The sequence below is a fragment of the Nipponia nippon genome, unplaced genomic scaffold (genome assembly GCF_047370975.1).
Source record: "Nipponia nippon isolate SJK-2023a ecotype South Korea unplaced genomic scaffold, ASM4737097v1 scaffold_7, whole genome shotgun sequence".
NCBI classification, from domain to species: domain Eukaryota; kingdom Metazoa; phylum Chordata; class Aves; order Pelecaniformes; family Threskiornithidae; genus Nipponia; species Nipponia nippon.
Genome location: NW_028262391.1, coordinates 34,245,730 through 34,272,674, shown reverse-complemented (window position 1 = coordinate 34,272,674; position 26,945 = coordinate 34,245,730). Strand labels below are relative to the sequence as shown.

Genomic DNA, 26,945 nt, shown 5'->3' with positions numbered 1-26,945 from the left:
TATGAACTAATGCTTTACTATGTTTTTTAGGAGTTTTTTGGGTTGTGTTTAAGTTGATGTTTAAGCTTGTAGGAAGTGTCTGTGGAGAACTTACAGCTTGCAATGGAAAACTGGAGTTAAATATCCAATTATAGAGCTTTAGTGTGGTAATGTACCAACAAGAGCGCTGATCGACTGTCATTTTAAGTGCACAAAAGGAAAACTATGACTATTGGGTATTTTGGGTTCTTTGTGAAGATTAAGATTCCTCTTTCATCCCAAGAAATATATGAACTGCTGCAAATCAGCAGGATAATGAAATTTAAAAATGGAGCTGCATATGCTTTTTGTTCATATTTACAGATATTTCTGTGGCATTCTTTACAATACCATCATGTTCAAAAAGAGATAATGGTAACTGTCATGACAGAACTGAAAAACAGAAGAGGTTGTTCTTTTTAAAGTTTGGGAGTGGAGACAGATTATATGACTTGCCTGAGAACGCACATGATGTCTGTGGCAATGCTCAAGTCTTCCCTCATGCTATTTAAAGGACTTGATTACTGATCCTGTTTTCGCAGTAGTATTTTTATAAGACCTAGGTCGTGTTGCACTTTCTTAGTACCTTATAACAACTCCTATTGTCTGAACCTGTTTGTTTATGGGCTTACAAACCTAGAATAATAAAGCGGTTTGGATAATTTTGGCACAGGGCTTGTGCTCAGACATTTGATAGTAATTGACCTTCCTTCTGTGGAGAAATCTGGCTCACTGCACAGCTGCACATATGCATGTGCCAGTACATCGTTGAGGAGTGAACAACTGGTGGGCAAGCATTGCTAGTCCTGAATGTGCAGACTGATATGGCAAATAGCAACCAAAATGTACTTTAGGAGCAGCTGTTCTGGATACTATTTAATTATATTCTCCAGTTAGCTTATGTTGAAGTGTAGTTAGCAGCTTAGTAAGGGATGAGCCAGCGTTGTTTTAATACTGAACAGGAGCTTCTGTAAACTAGCCTGTTTCCAGGCGGTAGCAAATGTACATGCAAAACAACAGACCTTCTGGTTCTCATTGATAAAGGATGACACAGATGCCTGATGTAAGATTGCAATGGAAGACTGCAGCTTTATATAGCTTATATGCACTGTGTGAATATAGAGCATCTGCTAACTTTTGTGATCCCTCAGTACTGAACCTGATCTCAGCAGGGTGGGGAAGAAGGCTTCACTAAATTTCTAAAGGCTCGGTGGCTTCTCCATGCATGGTAGTGTTAAAAGTCCTAATAAGTTAAAACAAAGCCGAGTTTCTTTCTATTCTAGCTATCCAGAAGACCTCTGATTGTAAAACAAATCTGTTTGACGCGGTTTTGTTCTTAGCAAACGTTGACTTCTTGTTTGTTTCTCTGTCTCCTTTTAAATGCTTACTGGAACAAATAAGCTATTAATACTACTTCTAAAACTGAAGTTAAACTTATTGGCCCATAATTCTTCAGTACTTTTTAACCTTTTATTTTGTCCAGTTTTCTTTACTCTGCATTGCTCTTAACTTTGTTAGCAATTTACTCAGTTGACTTTACTAAAGGAAAAGCATTTAACACACCTGCCTTTTCAGGGTCACGGCAGGCTTTTGATGCGAATGGCACTGCTGCTCTTGGTCTTTGTATTTTGCTGTGTCTATCCTGTCTAGCATCTTGCCCCCATGTGCTTGTGGTAGTTTTTATGCTCTACCTTACTAATCTGACCTAGTTTCTGTTTCTTGAATGCTTCTTTCTTATATTTTATGGTCAGTGAAGGCCTCATGACTTGGCCAACTTCACTGTCTTTCCTCCCCCAGTAGGACTGTTTGGATGGAATAGCTCTCCTGTTAAGTAACTAGATTTCCATAACTCTGTTTTTTTGCCTTGGGCTTCTCCATAACTCTTTTTTGCCTTGCACTGGCCTATTGTGGGACTTCCCTGAGTTTGTTTACCCTCTGCTTTTTGAAGCCCTGTATTGGATTTTTCTGAGCTATTCTCACTCCTTTCCATCTTAAGGGTTGTCAGCTGGTTTTTTTTCTTTCTTTCTTTTTTTTTCCCCTTTTCTTTCACCCAAGTTATATTCATCTTTGTATGTTTACTAGTTCCTTCAAATTGGTTAGAGAGCTCTTCCAGATTGGATTCTCTCTACAGTCTTTAATAGGGCAAAAATAATTATTGGTAAATAGTCTAGTAGAATTAATGACATGATTTTTATAGGTCTTAGTAGTGTCATCCTTTGTACGAGCAACTAACAGGTTATTTTAACACACGACTATAAGGGGTTTGTGTGTGCAAACTAAAATAAATCTACCTGTTTATTGATCATGTCTGAAAATGGTTTGGGTGATTTAGACTTCAAAATATATTGTTTCCACAGTCTTAAGCATGCTTTTGGGATTTGCTGTTCATTAAATGCATAGTTCTTACTCTAGGTTTCTAGCTTCCTGTTTTTTGAGCGTGTGCATGTATGCTGCTGGGGAGGGGTAATGGGAGCGCACGGTGCCAAACTCATTAGAAGTTGTTTGTTGTGGAGGGGGACCAAAGAAGCCTGAGTCAGAAGAGTGCTCTTCTGCCTTCTCCATCTCTTCCCCAGTTCTTCCCAGCTGGTGTTGACAATTCTGTGCTAGTCTGATCTCTCCACCTCAGCTCCATGAAACTTAAATTTTGAATGTACGTCTGCTTTTTGTAAATCCCAGAGACACTGAAAGTGGACAAATTGCCTTAAGTATTTTAAGATTTCTTGATTATTGCTGCGAGAGAAATAAGGCTCTTTGCAATGGTGAGAGTTTTAGCATGAACAATGTTTTCCTATAACATTTTTATTATTATTTCAAAATTTGTGTACCTGTAACTGTTTTATTTCTAAGTTTTGAGTAGCTGGATAATTGCTTTTACTAGGATTGCCTTTTTCCTCCCTTGTCCTACACTTCTAATACTAATATTGCGTTGGGAAACAGGGACATCTGTGATCTTGCACATGAATATACCAATAGATGTGGAAAACCTGTAACTACTGTCTGCATTTCGTGTTTTGTGATGGGGAAACAGCAAAAAGAAAGACCCCCAATTAAACTTTTAAAAAATGTTTGTTATCCTAGTGAAAGGATAAGGAAATACAGTTTTGACAGTGTTCAACGTAGTGAGCTTGTGTTAATTATTTGTATGATATACAGAATAGTCCTTCCTGATTATCCTGATCCTTTTAGTATATGCATATTTAGAAATTAGCCTATACAATTTTTCTGTGCCCTTAACACATATAATAGTAGTTAATGATATAATTATATAATATGGATAATTGTTACATATGACTATATGTAATACATATAAAATCACACAATGCTTATAAAACTACTTAATACTAGTCTTAAATGCAATCTTGTGCCTCCTTTAATAGATTACTAATAGAGCTGCTCCCCGCCCATGAACCTTCAGCCTTTTTTTTTCTTTTTTTTTAAAGTCTGAGGAACATAGTCCGTTCCTTGGTAACAGTATGCTTTCTCTCCATTTGAAAATGCTTCCTTGTTGTCTCTGAGGAGATGCTGGTTTGTTTTGTTTCTGTTTTAGTTAATTTTAAGCTGATTGCTATTAGTGAAACTGATAATAGAATTTCTTCATTAACATACTAATTTTTTTCATCATGGAAAGGCCTAAAATACGTGGCTTCCTGTCTGGATATTTTGTCTGATTGTGAGAGACTAGATTTATTTTAAGTATTAATATTCTACTGATACTCAGGACAAAAACCATTTTAAAAAAAAAAAAGACTTAATACTCAGAGGTGCAGTTAATGTCATGCAGTCTGGATTTATGGAAAATAATTGTATGAACATGATGTCACATCGTCACATTTGACACAGGAGCACTTTAGTTTGCAGAAACAAACTTCTGCATAACATTCCCCCACTACTGAAAAAAATACTTTAAAAAAAAAAAAACAAAAACAAAAAACAAACCACACACAAAGCAGTAGAAACTGTATAATTTTAATGGTGATGTTAAATGTTAGTGATGGGTCAAAAGCTCTCAAAGTGATTCAGCATTAAAACAAATTACTTGGGTGGTAGAGACAGTATCGTTAACAGATTGTGAGACTAATTTCAGTGTCTAGTGGGGATGGTCCAAGTGCATTTAATTTCATCTGCTAGGAGGTGATAGACTAGTGAACTACCTGAGGTCTCCTGCGTACTTACTTCCTGTAATTATAGAGGGAAGGCTCTATTATACAAGGGGAAAGAAACAAGAGTGGAAGCATAGTGGTTACAAAAAAAAAAAAAAAAAAAGCTCTGTTTTCTACTCTTGTTTCAGACAAATGTCTTATACTGGCAGTTAATTCAATATTGAGAAGTGGGGCGAGAAAATCTGCTTCAGTTCTGTGAGACAAAGCTGCTGACTTTGTTAACTGTACTCGCACTCCCTCTCAATTGCTTGTTTTTCTTTGGAATATTTCCTGTGTTTTGGATAAGTTAGTGAGATCTGAGAATATTTTGTTTTGCCTTTTTTATGCTGAACAACTTGTGCTCAAACTTCATGAGACTGTGCTTGAAAAATGCTGTTCTGTGGGGTGGGCACTTCCGAGTTTTCTAAGCAACCAAAAAAGATCTTTGGAATAAGATTCTGCATAATGTCTTTAATAATATTCTTTGTTAGGCCTCTTTTGAATGTTTCTAGTTGTTTATAATCTTCATTGAAGTTTGAGTCACTGTAAGATGCTTTTTAGTGTTAAAGGAGATAAATATTATATATGCAATATTCCAGGGCTTGTAAATATTGACTAGTGGGCTTGCAGAAAGTATCATAGTCCTATTCATGTCAAAAAGATTAATTTTAATGGATTATGATTAAAAATGTTTAATTGTGAATAGAATGTAGTTATAAAAGATAGTTTCAATTGAGTGTTCCAGCTTAGATCCTTTCAAGATTTTAAACCCATTTTCTGCGTGTATTATATTTTCAGCCACTGAAGATGTGTATAAACTGTGGAATCTGGTTGAAAACAAGATTTATGACAGAAAACTATGCTGTAGTCATATTTAGCTGTAAATAGGGCTGGGGAAAATTTAAGAATGAACTTTATTTTGTATGGTTAGTGTAATGGGAAGTGTCTAGGATGTTGAAAACAGGCCATACCTGGGAAACAAAGGATTTTTTAATGGCATTTTTCAAGTATTGCATTCTGACTCTGTTCCTCTTTTTTTTTTTTCCCCTTCCCCAGATCTTGAGTCAGATGACTGTGCGTCCATATACATCTTTAATGTGGACCAACCATCATCCTCTGTAAATCAGCCAATTTGTATTCCTCGCCATGGATTGCAGTCTCACTCCTCTCCTCTGTCACCACCTACAAGACTTCAGAGTCATAAGAACTATGAAGGAACTTGTGAGGCACCAGAATCCAAATATAGTCCACTAGGTGGACCCAAACCCTTTGAGTGCCCTAGTATTCAGATCACATCTATTTCACCTAACTGTCATCAAGGGATTGAAGCCAATGAAGATGAATTGCACACAAATGGAACAGAAAATGAGTATATGGAAAGGCCTTCACGGGACCATCTCTATCTTCCTCTTGAGCCATCATATAGGGAATCATCCCTTAGTCCAAGCCCTGCCAGCAGCATTTCGTCCAGAAGTTGGTTTTCAGATGCCTCCTCCTGTGAATCCATTTCCCATGTTTATGATGATGTAGACTCAGAGCTAAATGAAGCAGCCGCTCGATTTACCCTTGGCTCCCCTTTAGCATCTCCTGGTGGTTCTCCAAGAGGTCCCAGTGATGAATCTTGGCAGCAGCCATATGGATTTGGGCATGCTTTGTCACCTAGGCAGTCTCCCTGTCATTCTCCTAGAACTAGTATTACAGATGAAAATTGGCTAAGCCCTAGACCAACATCAAGGCCCTCATCAAGACCTACATCCCCCTGTGGGAAACGACGACACTCCAGTGCTGAGATTTGCTATGCTGGTTCTCTCTCTCCTCACCATTCTCCAACTCCATCACCTGGCCATTCTCCCAGAGGAAGCATAACAGAAGACACGTGGCTAAACACTTCCATCCATAACGTACAAGGCCTTAATTCTGGCCTTTCGCCATTTCAGTGTTGTACAGAGACTGATATTCCTCTAAAAACAAGAAAGACCTCAGAGGATCAGACCGCCACTTTATCCGGAAAAATAGATATCTGTCCTGAAGAACAGGGTAACTTATCGACATCCCTTGAAACTGCAGTAGATGACTGCTCTGGATCTCAGCACACCTTGAAAAAAGATTTGCCTGGAGACCAATTTCTTTCTGTTCCTTCGCACTTTACTTGGAACAAACCAAAGCCTGGTCATACTCCTATATTTCGGTAAGTGATTAGAAAGTCCTTCCGAAGGCTTCCCTCCCATTTTTCCCCTCCTATGCACCTTAAATAGACATATAAATGTGCTTATATTTCAGTGATGCATTAAGACTTCTTAAAGAAAACTTCTTGTAGGCAGGTAGATGATATAATTAGGAAAAAACAAGTTGGGACACCAAATACCCATCTTTTTCTTCTTTTAAAAATACAGTAGATGCATTGTAACATAGGATTAGTTTTATTTAAATTAAGTTTGTTTGCATACATGGACAGAGCCCAGCTGAATCAAATGTCTGCAGATTTTGTGCACACTTTGCAGTTACATCTAATCTGAGCAGTTAACATTTTAATATAGCTAAAGAAACCTGACTTACATGATTTTATAAAAAATGTGAGACCACAAAAGCGGTGGGGATTTTATTTGCTTTTGGTTTTACTTGCTTTTTTGGGCTGATTGAATTCTAGAAATAGAATGGAGAAAATAAATTTGCATGCCATACTGAAAATCATCCAGAAAGAATTGATTTCTGGGCTGTAGTTCCAAGGGTATTTCCACCATCGTGGTGCTGAGTTAACTAGCTCTTTTCCTTTTGTAGTCCTGTCATGTGCTAGCAGGGTGATTTGTGGAGGCTCGGAAGAGGAAACTAGTTGAGCTGGGGGGAAAAATTCACTCTCCTTCCCATTCTGTTGCTTTTTAGATGGAGCAGTCCTGTGATCTTTCCAACCATATAGCTTCTGGAATCACTTTGCCAGCACAATACAGTGGGTGGAGTAGAAACGAGAACTCCTTAAGCAGCATTGCTGCTGAATGGACAGATACTGTGATTACTCAGCTCAAGTTATCCATTTGATTCCTGAATCTTCTTGCTCTACTAGGTTTTAAAAATAAGGGGTAGGGAGGTACTGGCAGGAAGGAGCTGTGGGCGTTTTTTGTGTGGACATTTTGTGAGAAAGGTGCATTAGATTAATACCTGTTAAGCACAATTAGCCATATAAAATCCATATTCTAGGTTTAAGGGTCAGTGCTTCCATGCTAGTCTGTATTGATTTTAAAATACCTTTGATTAAAATAGTATCATTCTATCCACAGGCAATGCTTAAGATTTCCTCTTCAAGGATGTAGTGGATGAAACAATTCCTCTTTCCTAGGGGCGGGGCAGGGGGGAAGATAGGGTAGGATTCTCCACATATATGCTTTATTTTGAAAAAGGCAAAACTTAAATCCTAAAAGTTAATGACAAAATATACTGTTCTTCTCATTGCAAAGTCATTTTTGCAAAGCACTTGTTTTCACATTCTGTATTTTTAATTTTAGAAATAATGGCTTAGAAAATATTCATAGCTTTAACACTTTCTTCCCCCCCTACCACCTCCTCCCCCAAAGTAAGTGAAGCAAAATAAAGAAAGAAATGTTTCTGACCAGTCTTCAAAAGATGGCCTATAGAAGACTTTTTCCTGGCTCTCAGAGTTTTAAATTCTTAGCAGAAAACTGGAATTAACTATTGCCCAGTAAGCCAAGCTTACTGAAGAGGTATTCTTTTTGGGGACCTCCCTCAAAAGCGCCACTTGTTGAAAAGTGGATGCTGGCTTTCATGGCAAGATGCTAGTTTTCATGTGACTCCCCTTTCTAGTGGCTTTTTCCAAATTCAGATACCATTCTTGCAGCATTTTAATGTATTGATGTATTATTTCCTGATGACTTGTCAGATGAACAAGCCTGTTGAAAAAAAATGTTTTGGAATACTTGTTCTCATTCTCTGTTGGGTACATGAATATTCTCAGGGGTGTCCGTCTTGTGGAATGTAGAAGCACTCAGTCATCTTTTAAAGATTGCTATAGCTGACCCTTTCCACGTGTGTTTTAGGCAGAGAACTAATGGAGAAAATGCAGCTGTAACTTTTACTATTGAGTACCAAAGAAGGAAGTTACGAACACAAATGGGTGAAATAAAACCCAATACTTTCAGAATACAGTGGAACATCCTTAAAACAAATGGAAGATAAGTGAATCATAGCTCTAAGAGCTTCCCAAAGGGTGACTTCTAATGGGTACTATCAAATAGACTTCAGTGTTCTCCTGAGTTCTAATAATGAACTTTTCAGTTTTACTGCTGAACACATTCCTGTGTGTTGGTAGATCAGTGTCACACAGAAGGCTCATTTTTATTAATGCAAAACTTCTGTTAATTTTAAAACTAAGTTCTGTATAAATTCTTTAGAAGTTGTCAACTAGCTTAGATTGTTAATATCTAAATATATTTAAACAATGCTCATTCAGCCATTTTGTCATTTTTGCATAATTGTATAACCACAGATTTTAATTCCTCCGCTCCTCAGAAAGGTATTGATTTTAGTGAGTAGAAGTGATTTTTTTTTTTTTCTTTTTTCTTTAATGTCCTTCGGCATAACTGTTTATGAATGTGAAGTTTAACAGCAAAGACGCAAAGCTGCTAGCTTGAAAATTCTCTTTTACCAGATCTGAAACTACTGTGTTGAAAGATACGTTAACTGTCTTGAAGTTTTGGGGGTTTTTTGGTTTTGTTTTTTTTTTTTTTTAAATTCTGTTGCAGTCTCTCATCTGTTAATGAAAAGTGTTCAGTCTGTTACTAGAATCTTTTCATTCTAACTAAAACAACAGTAACTATTTTTCCTTAATTGTGTATTTTGGAATTGTATTATGTTTATGTAGGACAATCAGCAGCCCTAACTTCGCATTTTGTTAGCTCGCAAGCTAACATAGTTCATAAAAGGTGAGCGCTACCGAAAGGTAAAAGCACGTGAACATATAGGCATGTGGCAAGATGGGGTGCGGATCTATGGTTCTTTTGTGTGATGACCAAAATAGTTACGAAAATAGATATTCAGTTAAATCTGCTTCCTCTTGTAGTGGGGAGAACTCAGCAGAACTGAACAAAAATCCATTTTACTGCTTTCACTAAGAAGTAAAAATATTTTTTTTTAAATGTCAGAATTTATTTAGAAGCTGGCACTGAACAACTTCTCTAAATATAAAATGGGCAAACATGCAGAAGACAATAAAGACTACACCTATTCACAAGTAAACTAAATAAAACTATTAAGCTGTATACATTTACTGCCAAAAATGTAGTCTGACTATTGAATTAGTGGAAATGGCTGCATTGGCAGCTGTATCCTCTGTGAAACGTTGAATAACTTAGCAGTTGTAGCCTGTTCCACAGGTGCTATAAGAGTATGCATCTTCAGTATGTTAAAACATTTCATTCTGTTGTATAATATTTTATAATTTTGATGCTTATAAAGCAGGGGAGCTAAGTTTACTCTTACGTTTTATGAATAAAAATGAAATGCAAGAAGATCCGCTGTTTCTTAAATAGTATGACAGTGACCAAAAGAGAGCACCTCAGTTGCCATAAATGCTTAGATATTAATTGCAACTTGTATCTTTATTACAGATTATATATAGCAATATATTAATTGTAAGATAAACTACAACATATATTACAATTAAGATGCTTTTTAAGTGTCTTGATTGTGTTGTCAAGTACAAAGTAGTGCATGAAGTAAACTGGAGTATTGATTCCAAGCATATGAAGTGACTCTGACAAGCGTGCACTCAGCTGCAATAAACTGACCCCTGGTAGAAGTGGGGATAATTTGCCTCACATGTGACATGGTGTGAAATGTGCAGATAGCACCTTCTTCTCTGATTGTTATCTGAAGTTTTGTAAATCTGTAATCTAGTTCATCTGTCAAGTCCCGACTATGTTTTCTTTCCTTCTTTTATGTTCAGTAAGTGTGCGATACTTAACAAAATGTAAAAATGCTTTTGAGCATTTTAGTCATATTTCAGATTCCATCCAAACAATTTTGTTAGATGACAACTTGTTATTTGGTCACAGAAACCCATAATCTGCCAATGTGTAGCATATGAAAAATGTACGCATATTATGTGCTCTGAGTCACATTTCTGCTTCCTTGTCAAAGATAAGTCTAGACAAGAGACAAGGGACAGAACCAGTGCAACAATTCCTTTCACGTAGGTGAAAAGGAACTAGGTAGTGTCTTCTGTATCTAGGAACACTGAAGGTGTCTGTCGGTGGTGTCGTTAACCAAGTACCTTGGCAGATGAGCACTCTTTTGATGGCAGATTAAATTTGTCATTTTACAGAATATTCAGCAATGAAGTTATTTGATAATTTTATTTATTCTATTGTTATTTAAGATGCCTCTTTCTTCCACCCTCTAGCCTCCCCCCATGGAGGAAGATGGATAACAAATTGCTTTATCTGTGTGTCTCATGTTTTCCCTCCCCACCACTTGCAAAATCCCTTTCTTTTGGGGATCTTAATGTAGCGATAGTAGATCTGACCTCCCCATTTGCTTATTACCCCAACTTTTCATGAAGATGCTGAGTTTGAGTGTTTCTTGCACATCTACTGCTGGAGCTTGAGTTTTACTCACAGAAAAAACTCAAGATTTTTTTTTTTTTACTAGATCTTTTCAAAAGACCTATTTCTAGGCTTTTGCATAAAGTTATTTCAGATTCTTCTATTAATTGGATTCTCCTCTTGTTTCACTCCTTTCCCAAATTCTGTATTGGCTGTTGGAAGGGAAACATAGATGCTTCAAATTCACTTTCTTATTTATATAGCCTATGTCAGTATAGGTTATAAATAATCTAGAAGAATACCAGAGAAAGTGTTTCTTCCTAGAGTCTATTAATATTCAAATATCTAAATTTGATCTGCTTACCCACACTGAGGCACCATCTGAAAGGGGTTAGTATGCTCATGTGAATTATCTTAAGTGCGTCCTTAAGTCTTTGAAACTTTGTGAAATTTCTATTTAGTAGGTATTTAGTAAATACTTATGAAACCATGTAATATTGGGAAGCTCGTCAAGACTGATCCTTTTTATTGAAATTTTCTTGTTTAGATTCCAGTCAGCGTCCTTGAGTACAAAGCTGCTGTATGAGAAAGATGAGTAGCAAATAGTATTTTGAAGTGATATGTATACTTGTTTTACAGAAATTATATGTTCGCAGTTACAATGCATATAGCTCTTCTGTGTCTGATCCATCTCCTCTGAAACAGGTGCACAGTTGTAAGATTTCCAGAAAGTGGAAAAAAAAACAATTAGAAAGTCTGTTTTACAATAGTTTTTTAAAACTTGATCAAGGGGAATAAAAAGAGTATAGGGATGATCCAGAAACCTCTACGGAGCGATCAATATAATATAATATAATATAATATAATATAATATAATATAATATCTTTTGGTGAGGACTTGTCACTAAAAGTACAATTCATAAGGGGCCAACAACACTTATGGTGTTAACAACCGTGGTTACAATGTTCTGGAGTTAACAGCCATCACAGATGTGGCCAGCACTGATGTAGGTAACATGGGGCATTGTGTTCAAAGAGTGCTCAGTGATGATGCAATTGAGAATGGTGGGGGTTCTGTTATTTTTGCTTTTAGGTTTGTTGTTTTCTTTTCGTTTGCTTTAAACTTATGACTTTTAATATGAATGGCTAGTGGAACTGTAAGTTTTAGGTTCAGTAAAGTAGGTCTTGAGAATCTAATTTCTATCTCGAGCAAATGGGCACTTTGTAGGGTAGTAAACTTAAGTTTCTTTCTTTCTTTCTTTAACCCCTGAAGTGTTTGATGGGAACAAATGCTGGGTTTGTGTCTGGTAGATAACCAGGCAATATTAATTAATGGGCAAAAATCTTGAAATAAAACCTAATTTCTTTTGCTGTGTCTTTCCTCATGGAATTCTCAGACACTTATACATTGATTTAAAAACTACATTAAACTGATGTTTGTCTTCAGACTGCTGTGTCACAAATTTAATCTAGAGCACTGAGAAGTGACAGGATATCAAGTAGTTTCCAGTGGTGATGAACAAACAGGCTTTGATAGATGTATTTACAGTTCAGGAATCTCTTTAGTGATGGATACTTAATGGCAACTTGAGAGTATTTTACCTGCAGTTATCTGGCAGTTACTGCTGGAAACTAGGATTGCTGAAAATGTTGCTTACTCTCTCAGAAAAAAATAGTTTAAGTATAGTGGTAGATGGCTGAATACTTGAAAAAGTTGCTTCTCTTGTCTGAATCCTTCTCTTGGAAGTCTGGGGAGTAGAGAGGAACAGAATTACGTTCTATTGCTAACATAACTATTGGGACTTTGGTCTAATTTTAAGAATAAGTCTTTCAGTGTGAGAGGACTATAGGCAAACTTATTCTGCTAAGTAGTTATCTTATTTTGATAAATAGTAATAACACCAGCTATGCTATGTTAGCAAAACTTTAAAGTGAAAATATTTGCAAATCGCTGACTTTGAAGATAAAGACAGACTTAAGTGAGACAAGCAAGAGAGCTTTGTACCTCTTAGATCTTTAATAAGCTAGGCTATTGCTGTACTGTTTACACACCATTAATGAATCCAGAGAATGTCAGGTAGTGTTTAATATGGGACCTTTGTGCTGTACGTGTGATTCAGCTCTCTACTTTGTTCTGAAATGATGAAGTATAGATTTTACTTGGTAATATACTGTATCAGTACTCTAAAAGCATAGTTAACTGTGGGTCTGCTACTAGTAGAACAGTGATATTTTGAATGTAAACAGTATTTTTAAAAGTCTATGGATAAGCCACTGTGGCAAGTGGAATGGCCCCAAAATTCTTAACTCCAAAATAACTCCACTAGGAAAAATGTTGCTTTGTTCGAGGTAGTGAAGAGCAACCATAGCGGTATTTTGGCTCTACAGGCATTCTGGAAAAGGAAGGTAGTACTGGAACATAGTTACAATTTGAGATTCTTGGGCATTTGCTATGTTGCAACATTGACTTCTCACAGGATATGCTGTTGGTTAATCTCTGCAAAAAATTGGGATGAGAAAAAGATGTGGCATATCCATTGTATGGTCAGTGAGCTTTTTCCCACAGTGACAGATTTTGATATGTTGGGAGGAGCTGTAAGTGGAAAATGTTATTTTTGCTGCAACTAAGAAATAATTAAAAAATCACCCTAGGAGATCTGTGAATCTCAATCAATGAAGAAAATAAGAACTTTCACAAGCATCTTGAGGTCCTAGTGGCTATCTTTAAAAGGTTATTACTAGAATTAGTGACTACAAAGAGGCAGGAACATGTTCATACAGAGTGGCTAAAATGAATTTTTATCAGTTCCACCTGTGTTCAAAAACTTTCTAAGCAATGAGTCCAGGAGAGCATTAGACTGAAACTGAGCTAATCACACATGTGCTTCAGCTGCGGTACCAGCATTAGCATTTTGTCTGCACAGAGCCCCAGCTATTTGTCCAGTGAATAACCGGGGAAGAGTGCTACAAATGGAAGGTAACTGTTTTAAGTTTTTAACTGGATTATTTGTAGTGGCTCTCGTAAGCTTTGTTCTTCCTTCTGTCCCACTTGTACTGCTGTGGGGCCGCAGTCAAACGCAAACAAGCCATCTTGTTTCTGGGGTTTGTTTCTTCCTGAGAGAGAGGCATTGTCACTCCATGAGCTGGGCCCTGGCTTCTACAGGTCTGAATACTGAAGTCCATATGGACACATTTGGCTGTCCTTATGCTGAACATTAGGTGTTTCCTTATCAATTTGTGCAGCCTGAATCAGTTCCATTTTAGAGATGATGGTTGCAGAGGAAGAAGGTATCCATTAATATTGATAAAATTATCACTTCAGTGATAATTTTAAATGCAGTGGCTTCTGCTGAGGATGCTACTGAAGGTCCCTTCTTTACTGCTGAGTTTCCTTTAATAGCTGCTGTTCTCTGAAGCCTTTAATCTTTATGTGATAGGAGTGTGAGCTTTTGGAGGCTTGCATTAATCAGGTTATAAAACTCTCTTGGTATTACTGGAAGAACGTTTGTAGGTTTACATATTGGTACTCTTTCAACAACATGCTAAGATTTGATTTAATGAAAGTTTTAGAATGACTGTCACTCATGATTTCTGTTTCCTGACATGTGATTTGGGGCTTTACTAGTAGGTTACTGCGTTGTTAATAAGGTTTTTACTCATTTAAAGAAAAAAAAAATTAGAGAAACTTCTCTAAAAGACTAAATCACAAGCTATTGTAACAGTCATTTGGTGATGAAGTGGGTAGAATTTGGAATGAAACATGTGGAAGTGTCTACAAGTGTGTTCCTCCCCCATCAAGTCTGAAAAGTGAGGGGTTTTAAATAACAAAAGTTCTTATTTCTTTTAATCTTTTGATCTAAAATGACTTGAAAAAACCCCTGCAGTCAGCAGCTGATCTGGATTCTGGGTTCTGAATGCAAAATTACGTGGCTTTATCAATAATGCAAATGCTACTGTGCTGTGTATAAACTGGGGGAGACAGAAATCTTTGCGTAACACCAAATTTTTGCTCATTTTTGAAGTGGCTGAGCTTCTTATTCTTAAACAAGTTCCAGGTATTTTAAGAGTAATGCAGCACTAAATTTTGAACTTAAGTAAGTTCTGAACTATCAGAGGTTATTGGAGTTCAATGCACAGTTTACAACTGATAAAAAAAATAACTGTGGTGAATTAAAAGTCTAGCAGTTTTACTGCTGATCCTCACCTAATAGTGTAGACTGAACAATATTTTCTTGAGAACAGATCCTTCAGCGCAGTAAAGCTAGCAGCTTCAGACTTACTTTCCCATATGCAGCATCTAGTACAAAAATAGCATTGCTTCCTATTGAAAAGTGTTCAAAATATATGCAAATTTGTTACCTCTTGCCCCCCAAACACTGCCATGATTCTTCTGTTTTGATATTGATTTCTACATAGTGTTAAAAAAAAACAAAAACAAAACAAGAGTTTGTAGACTGTATTCTTATTGTTTTATTGTTTATTTAGTGTCCACGCTTGTGGGTTCATGTGACTTTCAGAAGGTGACAGTGCTGGCTAGGAAGTTCCCACCCTGCCTCTTTCCCACTAGTTCTGTTTGAAGAAGCTGTATAGACAACTGGGGCTCTGGTAAATTAATAGGATTCAAAAATTTACCTTTCAAAATGAAATAAAGTTAGATCACTGATCCAATTTAATGTGTATCTACAGCATTTGTCTCAAAAAAAAGCGAAAGGGTGATGTGGAAGCAGAAATACATTGAACCGATATCCTCACAGGGCAGAAAAGATGCGTGACAGTGTGCCCTAAAACTTTTTAAGATTCCACTGCTGCTGAGAAGTTGAGGGTGATGGAGACAGCAAGAAAAATATTCAGAGAGAAATATTTGAGAGAGTTGCTGGGTATCCAACATCAAACTCCAAAGGGAAACAGCTGTAACTGTCCAGCCTGCTACATCTAGAAAACATCAGTTTGATGCAGCACAGCCTCAAAGGCTATGTAATTTATTTGGAAAACTGTGTTTTGAAAGCTGTCCAGTTTTTTGATGTTTTAGGCATCTGCGCATGGGTTGTGCGCTTGCTTGCTCTCTCATGCTGATATTTTCTATTTGTTTTCAAAGAATGACAAAATCTTGAGACTTGGTTATTTTCCTGTCTCTGTGTTTGTTCTAGTATCCCAAATATTTTTTCAGGAGATAATGGGAGTCTGATACAGCTTGTGCCACATTTTTATTAGTTAATTGCAGAAGGAGTAAACCTCTCTGAGAGGCTATATGGAGAATGGTCACAAGCAACAAATACTTTTTTCTTGACAGAGTTTATTACTAAACTTTCAATAATACCTCCCAGTAATTGGTATATAGTCTGTGGTGTGCGTCTTCTACTGTTTTCTCTTAGGGACCATATCTGTTCACTGTGTATACCGACTATTTTGACATAGAATATTTGGGGGGTGGGGGTGCGGGGGAGGAAGGTTTCCAGAAATACTGAAGAAGAATTTCTCGTATGCTACATTTCTTTTTAAACTCTTCTTAGTATCTTCTAATCCTGACGTTTTCTTTCCTTTTTCAGACTGAAGACTTGAGTCCTCTTCTCCTTCAGTAGCTATAAAAGTGAATGGCAAGGTCTAGTTGATAGCCAATAGTAGCATTTAGGCAGTACGTCTTGGCCCGTGGTAAGTAGCTGGAAGGATTGGGCTTATACTGCATTCCTGTCAGTTTCCTCTTTTATTGCTGACATCACCAGTCCTCTCCTACCCAGTAAATACTATTGCTGTGGAAGGACCAGTCATCAGACCTCCTTACTGGGGGGAAAAAGAGTCTCTGCTGTACACTGAATGCTTGTGGAGATGGTTTATTGCTCACATTTCTTCCTTTCAGTAAGAAGGAAGGGAAATACTCTTGTTCCTCCCATTGCTCTCAGAAAGGTGCTTCAGGAGATAAGGCTTATATTATAATGTTCACTCTCTCCTGAAGCGCACGGTAGAGGTACTCTGCGAAGCAGCAGGTCAACAGGCTTGTAGGTTGTTCTCCTGTAGGAGGAGGCCAGCAAGTGGTGCTGTGTCTTCTCCCTCTTTTCCATGCTTAGTGACAGTGATTTTTGTAGTAAAAGGTAGATGTATGGTGCTGCAGGCTGAGCCCAAGTCCATCCAGATACTTGCTAAAGACAGAGCTTTCTTTTCTTTTTTGTTCAGTCCAAACATTATCTTCTTTCTCAACTGTGGATACGTTTTATAGGTCTTAGCTAAATTCTCTGGAAGGTATAATTTATCTATCTTGGACCTGTGGCTATTCATGTTTGTGGAAATTTGCATGGCTTTGGATTGGTGGTGGGGTTTTTCCTGACTTCCTGTAACGTAGAAAGAAATAGAATTGAGCTTTCTCAGGTGACGATACAAACCAATATTTGTCCATCTCTTTAACACCTAATTTGCTTTCCCTCTTAGTTCAAGTAAGGTAGTACATTATTATTTCAATAGAAGCTTGTTTTTATTGTAAACGTTCTTGTTTGGTACACAATGCTATAAATGTTCACTTTTAAACGTTCGTAAATTAATTTGCTCTACCAGGTAATTACTGACTTGAATCTGACTGTTCATCTTATTAAAATCCTAAGTCTCTAAATCTATGCAGGTAAAAGGGTAGGTATGAAAACATTGGTGATACCATGCGGCTTATTTCCCTTTGAGGTTCTTCCATGTTACTTCTATTACTGCATTTTGTTCTTTTTCCCTGGAGTGACTTTGCTGCTGTGTGTAAGGGTATATATAATCTGTGGATAAGCTAAGCATGTACTTTAGGTGCCTTTGTTGTCTGTTGCAGTAAGTCTTTATGATAGGACTTTATGCAGTAAGTCTTAGATAGGACTACTAGCTTTAAAGTTTTGGATCATCATGTAGTGTTCATTTTAATCATAGTTAACAAAGTGCAGTGCTTACCAGTCTTAGAAAAACAAAACCAACAAGCTGGAAGATAATAATGCAGAGAGTTAAAACTTAATGACTACAGATCGAACTTAGACTGTTCTCTCTAAACAATGTTTGAACTTGCTTGCTGATATACTTGAGGATAAAAAAATTAATATAAAGGCATTATAGAACAGCACTGGTAATGTGGGGCAGGGGGGGTCCATACAGTGCCTTTCTTTTAATCAGGTATTGGAAGGAAGAATTCCACTCTAACAACCTCAAAAGAAATACTTTATTGAAGATTTTGCACTAGCAAAATTTTGGAATTTTCAAGTAACAGTTTTAGGCTAATAGCTATTCTTATTTGGTCATCATTTGTTAGGAAAGTGACATCATTGTCTGTATTTTACAGTGAAGTTACTTTGTACTGTGGCCAAATGGCATAGTTCATTTAACCATAGTGTGCTCGTCTTGATTGCAGCACATCTTCATTGCCACCTCTTGACTGGCCTTTACCGAGTCATTATGGGCAGTGTGAACTGAAAATAGAAGTCCAACCTAAAACTCATCACAGAGCTCACTATGAAACAGAAGGAAGCAGAGGCGCAGTAAAAGCATCTACTGGAGGACACCCTGTAGTGAAGGTAGGAAGTCTGCCTTTCTTGAATAGAAGATAATTTTTTAACTACAATTATTGGTATTTACAATGCTGTGAATTGTTACCTTGTGTGAAGCTTATGGTCCTTCCTGGGTAAGATTTTCTCCCTTAAATGTAACTCCTTCAGTACAAAAGTTAGTTTTAGATGTTTAAAAATGTACAGTTTGCTACAGTTACAGTGCATGTCACATTTTTACGCTGTATGTGGTTTTATGCTTGTGAATGGAGTCACAGCGCAATAGTGTATTACTTAACATATTCAACACGAACTTTAAGGAGGAAGTGTGCATGGGGGCAGGTAAGAAAAGTCACCATAATAGATTAGTGGGAGCTATACTGAAATATGATATAGCTTCATTTGAATCAGAAATCATCTTTCTTTTGGTGTTGAGACAGCTTCTGAACACTATAAATGCCTCTTTGTTTCTGTTTTTATGAAGTTATTTCTGTGGAATAGTACCCATAAATTCTGTTAACTTTCACTGAAATGTTGGGAGTAAGTTAAACTTGACTATTCTCTTTCTTCAGCATGAACCAAAGGTTATTACTCAGTTCAATGGTAGCTATCTCCTTAAAAAGTACGGCATCACCTAGTTTCATTAGATTTGGACTGGTTACCTGTAAGGGCAAGTAAAACTTGTTTTGGTTATTTTTTTTTTTTTTTTTGACATCATTTCCATTGTCTTAACAGAATCATGCAAGCTTTATTGTCTCTTAGAACAGTTTTGATCAGTTTCAAGAAAATGCAGTAGTGCAGGCAACAGTCCTTATCCGGCTAACAGGGGGGTGATACACTGACTGTTTTGGTAACTGGTACCTGCCATTAACAGTTGCTTTGGCTGGGTTCTTTAGCTAATGCTAAATATTCCAAATGCTAATGGCATCTAAAGCGTATTATTTAAATACTCTGCAAAGACCATCCAATTATTGTTGAGCTCAGAGTTAGATGTAAGGTCCTGGTAAATTAGGCTTGGCTTTCATAAGAAAGCTTTGCCATCATATTCCCTTTGAAGGGAACGATGTGCAGGTTTGGTATTGTGGGTGTAACTGTGTGCACAAGCTGTGATGTTCTTCTCTCTGACTCTCAGTACAAGTGTGTACACAAGTATACTAACAAGTTAGTTAGGGGTAGTCACTGATGTCTCCTTTAGTATCTATGGTGCCAGCTGGCTCACGCAGCTTGAAAGGCAACCCACACTCTCATTCACTGGACACGGGGAAGATTGTGCTGAGGAGCTGTGGGACTTCTTAAGATGCCTTGATTTATCAGTTTGCCGCATCCTTGGGTGAAAGCAATGTCTCTTTACTTACTCACCTCAATCTTGCTTAATGGCCTTTATCTTAATCCCAAGTCAGATTAAGATAAAATTTAAATGTTCATTTATAAGTCAAATGAGACAATTATAAAATCTTTCTAAGACAAATGGGGGGGGGGGGGGAATTAATCTCATTACATTAAGGTTATAGCAGGGTTTGTCTTTTCCTCCAAATCCAGGATATTTTCTGTTCTTTTCCAGCAAAATGGCAGTCAGGGTTTCAGTCCTTAGTCTTTCACTGTAGCAATCTATACATTAAAAATGTATTTGGTATATTTATACTATTCCAATAGTTGGAAGTAACTCATTACTGTTTGAGACCAGATTCAAAGTGCTAATAGGATTCACATAATCAGTCCCCATTCTCTTTCTCCTACTCATACTGTAGTATAAACATGTTATTGCTTTTTCTCCTTATAGTCTATTCCTCCTCTCTGGCAAGCGAATTCTGTCATGCTCTGTAATTACATCAGTTTTGGAACAGCTCTAATGTTACACCTATATAAATAAAGATGTACCAGCAAAATTCAAGTGTCTCGGACTATCTGCTCCTTTTTCCTTGCCTAAGCAATCTCCTCCCTCCAAGCTCTTCATCTGATTAATTTCTTCTCTCAACCTGACTCCTAGTCATATTCTTTGGGCTATTTATCAAACTGTTTCTTCTCTGACGGCTTACCTTGAACTTTTTCATTCCTCCTTTTTTCCTCTTAAGACTTTGTATCTTTCCTTTCTCTCCCTCCAAAAAAGGGCTGGTTATCTGCATCCTGTCTTTTCTTTCCTTCCATTTCCGTTCTTAATCTGAGCTCTTCATCCAGCTTTCATGTTCCTTACAAAGTTGCTCAATGTTTTCCTTTCATCACAATACTATGGCCTAACCAGCTCCAGCTTTCTCCTATTGTCAAACCTACTAGATTTCTTAGCGCAGTAGAGGCAAGGGTCAAGTGCTTATCAGGGAAGTCAGTGCTGCAAATGAGAAAACTGAGGATGCCTGAACTAGGCTGGAATCTGAAAGTCAGCCGGGCACATTTCTTCATGTGGAGCATTATGTTGCTTTAGTCAGTGGAGAACAAGTAAACACAACTTTCACATGCCAAGGTGCTGGCACTGGAATTTAACACATTGTTAATGAGGACAGAGATTTTAGCTGATAAAATAAGTCTCTGCTGAGCTTTTGCAAACTGCATTCAAAAAAAATTTTTTTTTTTTTTTGGCCCTGGGTGCTTGTGTCTTGCACTAATGTTTGCGTTAAAGGAGCTTGTTTTGCTGATGTTTGAGATTTGACAAATACATGTAAGGCTTTCTTTTGCCTATAGAACTGGATGCTTCTAAGCTGCAGTACTAGATGCAAGTTAGAAAAAACAGAGCTGTAATCTATGTGATTTACATCAACGATTTTAAAAGCTATTTATTTGCATTAGACTTGTGAAATACCTTGCTATGACAAGAATTCTGCTTTGAAAATGGGGATAGTATTTATGTGTCTGACAGTCTCATGCTTAAACACATGGATTGTACTATGCCTCTCTAAATTAAAATGAATACAAATGCAAATCAATATTCTATTTTGCAATTTGGTCTCTTCCAGCTGGATTAGAAATTAATTGTTGTGCTTGATGGGAGAGAGGAAGTTGTTATGAAACAAAACATCGATCTGTATTAACTTTTTACTCACTGCTGGGAAAAACAGTATGCTAAGGGCCAAGTCTGGTGAAAGGTAAATACTAAATAACTGTGAGCAGATGAAAATGACTTTATCTAAATACAAAAGTGAAACCTTTTCCAGCACTTCCGGAAACTGGAATCTGGATTATGCAAATCCAGTTCACGATATGCATTACTGTTTGTTTCTGACTTAACTTTTCTTTTTAGTGCTCTTAGCTTTACACCAGTCACTTCCATATGTGTGATCATTGCAATAAAGTTCTCGGCATTTTCTTGTGTGAAATAACTGTATGTTAACCAGTGTCAGAGTCGAGAAAGGATGTGGGTGAATAGCATAGAACAGAATATTTCAGTTGCAAGGGACCTGCAACGATCATTAAGTTCAACTGCCACGTCTTTGGGTACCCGAAGGCCTGTGTGCTTTTGCTTGCTGCACGATTTGTTTGGCTGTTGAACGTTATTTTATAGAAAGCTAGAGTATTTCATTTCCAAACTGCGAAACCTCTGTAGTTCTGCATGTGCAGTTGATGCATTATTTAAAATAAAGATTTTAAGATAGTACATAGCTTCAAGCCATTAATCTATTAGCGCATGTCATTAATCTATTACTAATACTGTACCGTACCTGTTGCTAGGAGACTAAGCTTCTGACAAATTTGGCATCATCTGTTGTGAGTACATTTAATCAGCTTATTTCCAAACGTGAGGAAATGAAATGAGTGGAGCATCATGCTTTGCTGTGGAAGTCCATTGACTTCAAGGAAGCAAATTCTGTAATGAAATTTTCTTGTTTTCGGCTTTTTTTAATGTAAAATGTTCTAAATAGTAGATACCTGTCATTTTAGTCTCTGCTTTCTTGGGAGGATGTTCCAGCTATTCCATGTCACCTGCAACAATTTATTTTACCTTGGTAGAGAATCTGCAAGATAACGTTGACCATTTTCACAGGGAAGGAATAAATAACTTGACAGAATGGTTAGCAAGAAGAAAGGTGGCATGTTGAACTTTTATCACCCAAATTATGTGGGAATTCTGTATCGCGTTGCCAGAAGACATAGAACGCCTCTGAGCGCTGTCTACCATTCTAATTCAATAGGTTAGAGTACTTACTTTACCCATCTACGAAGCCTTTTAAACAAATAGCTGCCACATTTCATCTGACTCTAAATGAATAATAGTCATTGCTTGAATTTCCCACACTTCCCATAGGTCAAATTGTACACAATAAAAACAATGTTTACACTTAGAATTTGCTAGAATGAGATTTTACTGTTATCTAAAATAGTTAGGGTTCTTCATGAGACCTCACTTGGATAATGCTTATGATCAAAAACATAAAAGCATTTTAGAGCAGGTGGGCACATGATAAGGATCTCAAGAATGTTTTGGTTTTGTTTTTTTTTTTTTAAATGTTTGTATTTTAGCTTTCTGATCTAAAATGACTTTTTTTCTTTTTAAACAAACAAACTTGTTTTGTATACTGTGTTCCTGCTGTTCATGGCAACTTTGCAATTTCCTGAGTTTTCTTAAGTGTTTCACATTTAATGGTATCTTTTGGTAGTAAATTCCATAAGCTGTGTTGTACTCAACAAGAAGTGTTTCTTTGTTATCTTGTGTCCTGTTAATAGTGAAGAAAGTGATTTGCATGATATTCTTCTTGATAACGGTGCAATGTGATGTACTGAGGGACTGTTGAGCTAACAGCTACTTGTTAGCACCGTTCTGTATGCGCGAAGGAATATCTGTCCTGTGGCCATTTACCGCAGTGGGAAGTGGTTCTAGATGTGAACTACGATAAGGGTAGTTTATTCTAAGATTGATGATGTATCTGCAAGAGACACTGTATAGAATCCACTTGTGCCCCACGCATGTAAGACAAATTCAGGGCAGTGGTAGCTATTAAGAATTTGTCTGTACCAGAAGTGTCTTTTTGCGATACTATGAAGGGTTTAAGGATAGACTCAGTCATCAGTTCCTCTGCTGTAAGCAAAATTCTTACTGCAGTTGATGCTGCTGTAACAGAGGAGGGGAAGCATCGTGTAATCCATATGGACAACTCGGCAGTATTACAGCTGAAGAAAGGTGTAAGATCTCTTCACAGTTGATCGAAAGGCACATCAAATAATGAAGTGATAGAAAATGGTACTGCACTTCAGGAAGGGGAAGTAGGTGTTGTCTTGGTTTAACATATTTAATTTTAAAATCAGAAATTTAACTTTTTGTAATGTTATAACCTTTGCAGAATCAGAATGAAATAAAGAAACAAAAACATTCCCATGTGCTGTTAAGACTTTCTGAGCCAGTGGTTGGGATATGGCCTAATAGGTCTGAATGGAGCTTTCTTCCATGAATTTCTCCAGTTCCTATTAAAAAGCCCATTGAAGATTATGGGTCAGCACTCATTGCACCTCTGCAAGGCCACAGGGGACGACTGTGGTCAGTCTGACTTTCAGTAACTTCCCAGAACTCTCAATTTCTTAGGTTTATATAAATATATATATATTTATGGTTTATTTCAAGCTTTTCAAAATGCAGCTGTTGATAAATTCATGATAAATTGTACCAGTGGTGTTAGTCATTGTGAGTCTTTTGTTTCAAATTATGTTCATCTTCATGCCTTTGGATCTTTGTCATCCCTTGCTTTTATTCCCAGGTCATTGTTAATAGGTGTGCTGTTCAGCTTGGCAGAGTAGCCCTTCAGGTTTTAAACCAGCAGTCTTCTCAGTTCTTTAGGAAAGTAGCTGCACAGCATTTGAAAGTGAAATTCTTGTGGAGAAATACCTGAAGAAAAAACTTTGGTTCTTCAAAGCCACGTACCAGTGCCTCTGATATTGTTGTCCAAAAGGTTCCAAGTTCGTGGGTCACCTCTCCGTTGTCTCAGATGGCAAAACATTTCAAAGGCGTGGTTTGCTTTCTTCCTTTGAATGAATTTTAAAAAAAAAAGAAAAAAAAATTATTTTACTTTAGAGGTGGACTAAAATTAAATCCGTGAAAGTTCTTTTCCTTTAGGATTGTTTAGGTTTCATGGTGAATTATACTATATCTTCACTCATACAGTCTTCCAGAGTAACAGTAAAAATACCTAATTCAAGAGAACAGCTTTATTGTTCTCTTCACTTCCGTATAACGGGGCCTTCATTCTCCTCTTTGCCCTCTCCTGACCTTACACCCTTAACTTTGGGGGGTGTTCTAAGGAATACGGAAGTCGCTGAAATGCATCCAGCTGCCATGAGACTAACAAAGAAGAAATAACTAGTTACAGCATGCTTTTCATGTCAAGGTGTTGAAAAGCCTAGGAAATCTCCATTCGAAGTAAATGCTTAGCAAGTGCTTATAGTTCTTTACACAGCTGTGTCTTTCCTTCCCTGTTCTTCATGTTTGAACTGAGGATTTTTATATGGGTACTGGTGCATTTGGTGAAGCTAGAGTGGTTAATCGAGTCTTTCATTCACTGAAGTTATCCCAAATTTTTCCTCTGGCATGTCTTGTATTTCAAGACTATGCCCTGTTTTTAGGGAGGCCTATTTGTAAGTAAAAGCTTGATTTCTAATCAGCCTACTTTACCAATCCAGTAATGCCATAAGTGGTGAATTAATTGTGCAAAGGCGAAGGAGCACTAAAGTGTTGACAGAATCTTTATCTTCAATTAGCAAGCAAAGAAAAGGCCCATAGAAGATAAACCATGAGTATTAAACCCCAGTGAAAGTTTGGTTAAACATGGCAATTTCCTAAGAAATGCTGGGAGGTTTTGCAGGAAAATTGCTTTAAAATACAATTATCCCCCCCAAGTTTTAGTTCCTTTTTTATACACACACACACTCACACACACACACACACACACACACACATATATATATATATATATAAAAAAAATATTTATTTATTTATTTATTTATTTATTTATTTATTTATTTTTAGTTTTTAGTCTGAAAGAGTAGGCACGTGAAACCCTGACATCACATCTGGATTCAGTGATGCTATTAGGTATTGGATTTTTTTGTAAATAAACAAAGAGGATTTTGGGTCGGACGAACAGACTATTTCAAAGTTATACTAGTATTGTCTGATAAGCATCTGTTTCCTGTGAAGCGTATATTTTCTGTTGGGTATTTTTCTCAAGTCTTGTTACAGGTCTTGAGAAATCACATCTTGTAGATAGATAACATTTAGATTTGAATAGAGACCGGTAATACGTGGCCTGCAACAATAAATGGAAAACATAGACAGAACCCTCTTAATTTAAAAAAAGGCAGGGAGGGGAGGCAAAACTTCTAAATATTAGAGTCTAAAAAAGTCTTCTCACAAGCTTGTCGAGTGTTGCAAGCTTTCCCTTAGATCAGAGCATGGAATTGATGACGTGAGCCAGATGTGGCCCCAATATAATCTGCATGTTATCTGGAAAAATGCTACCTTTTTTTCCAGAAAACCCTCTTTTCAAGAGGTTTATGCCTCTTATTTAATGTGACCTATTTGCTTTCCTCAGCAAGCAAAAGGTTCTCACCACTGCCACAAAATTCCGAGTTTAAATCATAGAATCGTTAAGGTTGGAAAAGACCCTTAGGATCATCGATTCCAACCATTAACCTAGCACTGCCAAGTCCACCACTAAACCATGTCCCTAAGCACCACGTCTACCCATCTTTTAAATACCTCCAGGGATGGGGACTCAACCACTTCCCTGGGTGGCCTGTGCCAGTGCCTGACCACCCTTTCAGGGAAGAAGTTTTTCCTAATATCCAACCTAAACTTCCCCTGGCGCAGCTTGAGGCTGTTTCCTCTCATCCTATCGCTTGTTACTTGGGAGAAGAGACCGACCCCCACCTCACTACAGCCTCCTTTCAGGTAGTTGTAGAGAGCAATAAGGTCTCCCCTCAGCCTCCTCTTCTCCAGGCTAAACAACCCCAAATGCTGCTGTCCTCTGTGATCAAATTAATCTGTATAGTCTTTAGTGTTGCACATTTTTTAAGGATTTTCTGTACGTGCATTAAGAACATACGATTGTTTTTGTAATATAAAATACTTCCTGATGATCCAGAAATTCTCTCATTACCTTATTGTCTTTGCAGTTACTCGGTAAGAACTGTAAACCAAGTCTTGACATGCATGCGTGAGTTTACTGTATGCAGTATTGTAATACGGCTGGAACTGCTTTGGCGTGAAGCTCTTCTGGCTTATCCTGTAGTGACCTTCAGTCTTTAGCCTTCCAGCTTTAGTTTAACTTACGCATGCACTGACCTTTGCTATGGAAACGATATAGAAACACAAAAACAACTTGGCTGAGTTTCCCCTGCGAAGCAGTGGGTGGTGTATCAGTATTCTGTTACAGAGCAGGGTTTCTAGAGGTCGGTAGTGACAGTGCGCAGTAACTTACTAGCTGTCTACAGCCCACTGCTTACTACTCCTGGGAAAGTGGTATATCTTTTTTTAAAGTAGAATTAGTAACTTTTTTTTTTGTAGTGTGCAGCTCTAGGATTGCACATGAATAGAGTAAATGCTGGAAGCGATACTTGAAAGTATAGCTAGTGCTCAACCAGTAGTTTAAGTTACTGTCTTTCTGTACATGACCCACGACTGAATCTTGGGCAGGCTGATATTGGAGCGATTTATTGTAACGCATCTTAATCGCAGTGATTCTGCAGCACGTACCAGTAGGCTGTAAAATGCTGTTAATTTAAATACCTATGGTCTGTGTACAGACACTACGTTCTTTTTTGTATAT

The 26,945-nt window shown here is 37.3% G+C and overlaps 1 protein-coding gene across 5 annotated transcripts in view; it reads left to right on the top strand.

Moving 5' to 3' along the window:
- Positions 1 to 26,945, top strand: part of NFATC3 (nuclear factor of activated T cells 3) — a 76,244-nt gene that overhangs the window by 11,948 nt on the left and 37,351 nt on the right. For all 5 annotated transcript variants that reach the window (XR_015700336.1, XM_087738767.1, XM_087738765.1 and 2 more), the window contains exons 2-3: positions 5,214 to 6,345; positions 18,072 to 18,234. Coding sequence is in view for 4 of the 5 variants with exons in the window: in XM_087738767.1 (XP_087594893.1) it covers positions 5,214 to 6,345; positions 18,072 to 18,234 (1,295 nt within the window). In the remaining variant the exon portion in view is untranslated. The remainder of the gene's footprint in view (positions 1 to 5,213; positions 6,346 to 18,071; positions 18,235 to 26,945) is intronic.